Here is a 6448-nt window from a genome sequence, read left to right as displayed (position 1 = left end):
CACTTAAAACTCAACACCATACATACCCCAACATCATAACTACTCATTTTTAACATCTACACCTTCCTTTCTCATGAAATAATATAGGCATATAAACTTGTTATTTTATAACCTTATGTATGCCTAGAGTGTAAGATCTACTTGCCTTTGCCACAAGATTCACTTGAACATTTTAATATACATAGTTCAAGACCATTACAACACCGATTATCATATGAACTCTTAAAACATCAACATTCTCATTAACAATTAAAACTGCATACCATAACATCAGTTCAACTCAAGTATTTCAGTTTCATGTATTCAAGTCATTTCTTATAATTCATATGAGAATTAGCAAGGATTCATCTATTTTATTTTTTTTATTTCCTCTTTATGGCATTTTATCAAACACTTAATGGGTGCTAGATGATGAGTTCATAACCATTTTCACTATATATGCATACAAATCTTCAATAGGTAATTACAAGTAAAATTTATCTACATTTTTCATCATTTAAAGATGTTAAAAATTAACATAATTTAAAAGCCTTAATTCCTATTCAACTAAGCTTCTTGTAATTAATATTACTCAAATGGTTAACACTGCTTTTCATTTTGTATGATCAAACAACATTATAATTCAAAGCATCATTGTCAAGTCATCAAACTCATACCGGTATAAGCATAACTTATTCTTTAAGCAAGTAAACAAACAAATATGCAATCTAACCAAAACAGAGACATATATAACCCATTCCAACAAGAAATCCCAAATTACAACATCATTATAAGAAATTCACATCTTGTGTGTGTGACTTACATAGTTTACGTCTATATGACTTCCACAAAAATGAAGAACTTGATAAGAGATGAAGAACGCGAATAAAAACAACTAAAGTAATGCTACAATTGGTATTTGAAAGTGAAGTGAAACAAACGAAATTTTAATTCTACTTGAACGGCTGTTTGCAATTAAGTGATGAAAAACTGGCTAAATGCTGAAGATTTGATGACTGGAACTCATGAATCGTTTGAGTATTACCGTTCATTTGAGAGCGAAAGATATATCCAACTTGTATTTAGTCAGCACGAGAGTGAATCAACGAGTTAAAAACATACATAACTACCAAATGTAAAAGGTATTAAAATTACATAATCAACCTTCTAAATAAAATTTTAAAAGAAAATAATCTCATTGGTTCATCTTACTTAAGATATTAACTCGTCCTCTCTATCTTATGATTTGGCGTTGAAATAACATTATTCTTGTTGCTTTTATCAAGAACATTGAAGGTTATTTAAGAGTAATGCCTATTTTTTTTCCATGAAAACGCTCCAATTTAAGTTAAACTACAATAAAGGCGCGGGTCGCTTTAGGACTTTAAAATTGTTCAGTTGTCCTGAAAAATGATTTTTATAATTACTCTTAAATATATATGGCTAATCATATATTCTTAATTTTTCTATGGTTTCACTGTTTTAAGTTGAAATTTAGTAAACATCTAGTTTATCAGCACATCACATGGACTGTGTTTGATGAATGATGAATCAAGTTGAAGCTTTTATTCATCTATAATAGTATGACAAAGTAACGTTAGATGGTAAATATAAAATGACACAAAAAGAAAGCTAAAGAAACACAATTAAAGAGAGGATAATTGTGTAATTTTAGTCTTTAAAGCCCTTGTCTAAAAGTAATTGCTAATTATTGACGTGACTTAAATTTTCAAAGCTCCAAGAGTCCAAGTTAAGCTTTTGGAACCAAACAAACTATCCAATGCCCTATACTTGTCAAGCATATGCTTAGCCAAAAAAGCATTATATAGTGTGATCAAGATGTTATCTGCCTTTGATGCAATGAATTAGTGAAACAATGGACGATCTTTTAGTACATTGCTTTTGATCTTACCGGAATTGGTAAAATCTCTATAAATGGATCGTTCCGTAAACATTACGTAAAGGCGATTGCAATCATATCATATGAGATAAGGATAAGGGCCTTCAAATACTCGTGTCTTATGTATCCAGTAGATACCATGGGCGGTTAGCCTAAAAAAAATAGACGTTACAATAATCTTTAAAAAATGTGGTAAACCAAAACTGATGTTTTTAAATTTACTACTTTTAACAACTACAATTTGTAAACCATTTTATGTGAATCCCTAAATACTTTTTAAAACTTTTCTCAGCATATTTCTTAATAATAAAAAAGGTCAAGTTATTTTATAAAGGAGGACAAAAATAAGAATGATTTGTAGTCACAAAATAAACCCCTCAAAAAAAATAATAAAAAAAATTAATAAAAATTCATAACTCAAATTTTAACACAAAGACGAAAAATGTAAAAACACAAAAATGTTTCCAGCGTATTCTTCGTTCTTAAAAAAAAACTCCAAAAGTGGAAAAGACCAGGGTGTCTTTTTGTTTATCATTGTATTTTGTGTTTATTTTCGTTATTGATTGTATCTTTTTTTCTTCATACTGTGTTATATTACTCAACAATGTTTCATATTTTGTTCGGCATTGTGTTATATTTTGCGATCTATTATGTCTTATTTTGTTTATCATTATGTTGTTTGTTCATTTTCGACATTGCGTCTTTTTTCTCGGCATTGTGTCTTTTCGTCGTTTTTTTTTTCTTTTTTTTTTGGGAATGGGAATGACGGGGGAAATATTTTGGTTTTTTAATTTTTTTCGTTTTTTATTTATATATTGAGTTATGATTTTTTTATTTTTTTGAAATTTTTCTTAATGTTTTTTTTTACCATAAATCAATCTCAAACTTCTTATTTACATTTTAACTTAACCTTATCAAAAGTAAAATTTTCTTTACAAAGAAAAAGATTTCACAAATAACAGAAAAAAACAAAGCCAATATCAAAAGATTTCACTAATATTAGAAAAATATTTAATAGCAAAGATGAGAGAATAAATGTTAAAATTTAACATTAAAGTCACACCAATCCCTCTACAAAAGTAAATTAAATTTTGCTTCTTTGAATCCATAGGAACGATTAGACCTTTAATGTTGTTCAAGATTTTGTCTTTCATAACATTAATTCTACATTAAAACTAGTGTTTTTAATCTGTTTCGCAAAACATCAACCGACCAGAAGATAAACTAAAGATTCTAAATCCGCCTCACACACATCAGAGACCATGGTTTTTACAAAGATGTTTTCTCTTTTTCTAATCCTATCCAACCCCAGTATATTGAAAATTAAAAATTAAAAATTTATACAATTTTTATAAATTAAAAAATAAAAAAAAAAACGCGTTTATAGCAAAACAGTCATTAAAAACGGGATGGGCATTTATGTACAGTTAATGGCAGCCGATCTTTCCTAAAAATAAATATATCGACCTCGTAATAAAAACTCTGCCCAAGAAACAAAATTAAGATGCAGAGCCTCTAATATTTTATTTAATTCAATTACATTAGTCACCCACCTTTTCTATATTCTGCCTTGCCTTCCATCCTCCACTCACATTCAGTTTTCACATAACATTACATTACATTACATTACCCTCTTCTATTTTCAAATTTCTCCATCAAAATCAGCCAAATGGTGTTTGGATGGCGAAGAGCTTTCTGCACATCGGTTCCTCGAGAAGCCGATTCCGATTCAATTAAATCTTCCAGAGTAGATCGTGATCATAATAATAATCATAACAATAATACTCCCAAACCTGGTGGCAGATTTGTGTTTTTCAGCTCATCTTCTTCAACTCCGTCAACGCCTCGGCTTCATGTACAAACCGATGCCGGTCCAAATCTGCGATGTCGAACTCGAACCACCACAGGCGTACAGGAGAAATCAGCTTCTGTTCCGGTGAGTCCAAAGCTTCATTGCAAGACCAGCAACAGCCCGAGGCTGTTTCAATGGTCATCCACTCCTTCGTCGCCTCGTTCGCCGTCGGCTTTTTCTCTCTTGAAAGCAAACCTACGTTTCTCCACAGTAAGATTCACATAGCCATCGTAATCAACTAATCATTATCTCATATTTTGACCGATATCGGTTACCGGTCCCTTAACGATATATAAGTCAGAATATTAGTACCAATAATATCAACGATATTGACCGATATACCACCGATATTTATGATATCAGTGTTTTAAGTCTTAATTATAACTTTTAGCGTTCAATGTTATTATTTTAAATCTTAATCAATTTTTACTTGCTACGATTATTAGTGTTTTGCAATTTGCAAAAGGTTAATTTGTTAATGGGAGAGTATACTGAATTATTATTGTTAAATTGCTATATATATGAATTTTACATAGATATTAAAATTACCGATATCTCACTCTCGGATATCGATATTTTTCCGCAATAACTGCTTAGATTCTGACACACGTGGTTTTGAATTTGCAGGATAGATGTGGATTATGCTCGCAGAGCGTGAAGAGGGGTCGAGGAGTGGCGATATTCACCGCGGAGTGTTCTCACAGCTTTCACTTCCCGTGCATCGCCGGTCACGTGAAGGAAAAAGGAACGCTGGCTTGTCCTATCTGTGGTACTCTGCAGAAACAGACGTCGGTGTTGTCTGGTAACGATATACAGCATCAGAAGGATCAGTATGCGGAAAAGTTAGAGAAACCAAAAGTAAATCTACCCACAATGGTAGCAGCTGACGTTGTTGACAAGAGGAAGAAATTCACCAAGCAGAATTCGTTCAAGCCAGATTTGAAGGTTTATAACGATGATGAGCCGATAGCTTGTTTGACGCCTAAAGGTTGGTTTAACCCGATCCCTGAATCTGATGAAAACTGCGATGATGAAGACTCGATTAGTGAGTTCCAAGGGTTTCACGTTGACAGATGCAGTAACAGTAGTTACAGTCCGGTAGATATAGATGCTAGAGGTAACGGTGACGTGGAGGTAAGGTTATTGCCGGAGGCAGCTGTGATCTCGACCGGAAGAGGTTACGAGACGTACGCGATTGCTCTAAGAGCAAAAGCACCGTCTACACGGAGAACACCAACACGAAACAGAGCTCCGATTGATCTGGTAACTGTAATTGATGTGAGTGGAAGAATGACAAGCGTAAAGCTGAAGCTGATGAAACGTACAATGAGAATCATCATTTCATCGCTTTCATCCTCCGATCGGTTATCAATAGTCGCATTCTCTTCATACTCTAAGCGGCTACTACATCTAAAACAAATGACCGCCTCCGGTCAACGAGCGGCTCGTCGTATAGTGGACGCGATGGCGATTCTCGAAGGCTATTCTAACGCAACCGACGCCGTTAAAAAAGCCGCAAAGGTGTTAGAAGACCGTCGGGAGAAAAATACCGTCGCGAGTATCTTCCTCTTATCCGACGTGTCCAGTCAGTCGTCATATGTGTCCACCACGCGCTACTCTCAGTCTCACCTAAACGTCGCCGTTCATAGCTTAAAACTCACCTTAATCGACGAACACTCGTTCGCAAAATCGGTCACGAGTTTGTTAAACGTACCTGTGCAAGATCTACAATTACAATTAGGCTTTTTTTCCGGTTCGGCTCCCGCGGAAATCACATCCATGTTTTCCTACGCGCCACGAGCTTTAGCTCTCGGTTTCGATATTGGTACTGGTACAGTTAGAATCGGGGAATTGTGTGCGAATGAAGAGAGAGAATTGTTGATCGAACTGAAGGTCCCGTCATCGGGTACTGGGGCCCACCAAGTACTATCCGTGCGGTGCAGTTATAGGGATTCAGTAACGCAGGATGTTATTTATTGTAACGAGCATGCATTGGTCGTGCCTAGTCCACACACCATCAGATCATCTTCTCTCTCCATCCAACGGCTTAGAAATCTCTTCATCACTACCCGGGCATTAGCCGAGTCACGCTTGCTAACAGCTCGTAACGACCTCCTCGGCGCGTACCACAAGCTGATATCGGCTCGAGCCACACTTCACCAAACCAGCTCGGGCTCTAGCGAGTTTGTTGTCAGCTTGGAAGCCGAGTTGAACGAGTTGCAAAGACGGCGCCAGGCTCAGGCTCAGGCTCAAACGGAATCAGCGGCTTACGTAAATGAAAAGGGTGAGCCGTTGACGCCGATATCGGCTTGGCGAGTGGCTGAGAAGCTGGCTAAAGTCGCAATCATGAGAAAGACATTAAACAGAGTCAGCGACTTACACGGTTTTGAGGATGCCAGATTCTGATAAAATAATTTACATTTCTAGTCCTTGTGGTTTAAGTTATTCTACTTTACACCCTAAAAGAATTAAATTGTTGAATCATTTGTGTAATTGAAGTGAGGTGGGGCCAGATTGAGTATATAGCGACAAAGGGTACCCGAAAGAAACGAGAGATGATGAGATTGAGTTGAAAAGGGACGGGGCTCTATGTCTTTTTGTTTTATATAAATAATAAAAACAGATAAATAAGTTAAAAATATGGTGAGGGTAAATGATGATGATGATTGTAGGAGAGCATCTTTTTTGTGTAATGAAATATTATATTTGATTTTTGA

The 6448-nt window shown here is 35.2% G+C and overlaps 1 protein-coding gene across 1 annotated transcript; it reads left to right on the top strand.

The window, feature by feature from the left end:
- Nucleotides 1–3548: 3548 nt before the first annotated feature.
- LOC143598134 (E3 ubiquitin-protein ligase WAV3-like) lies at nucleotides 3549–6198 on the top strand. Its single transcript, XM_077076431.1, has 2 exons — nucleotides 3549–3941; nucleotides 4359–6198. Exons 1-2 carry the CDS (start codon nucleotides 3549–3551, stop codon nucleotides 6135–6137), a joined length of 2172 nt encoding a protein of 723 aa, XP_076932546.1. The 3' UTR covers nucleotides 6138–6198.
- The last annotated feature ends 250 nt before the right edge of the window (nucleotides 6199–6448 follow it).

Source organism: Bidens hawaiensis, unplaced genomic scaffold, assembly GCF_021521415.1.
Source record: "Bidens hawaiensis isolate Kalapana, Puna unplaced genomic scaffold, B.hawaiensis_p1.1 tig00049689_1, whole genome shotgun sequence".
Taxonomy (NCBI): Eukaryota; Viridiplantae; Streptophyta; class Magnoliopsida; order Asterales; family Asteraceae; genus Bidens; species Bidens hawaiensis.
This window is presented reverse-complemented; position numbering and strand designations above follow the sequence as displayed.

Excerpts from the sequence above, each read along its gene's own strand:
- LOC143598134 (XM_077076431.1), top strand. The coding sequence starts at position 3,549 with ATGGTGTTTGGATGGCGAAGAGCTTTCTGCACATCGGTTCCTCGAGAA. Across the intron at positions 3,942-4,358 it reads CAAACCTACGTTTCTCCACA|GATAGATGTGGATTATGCTC; the intron begins GTAAGATTCACA and ends TTGAATTTGCAG.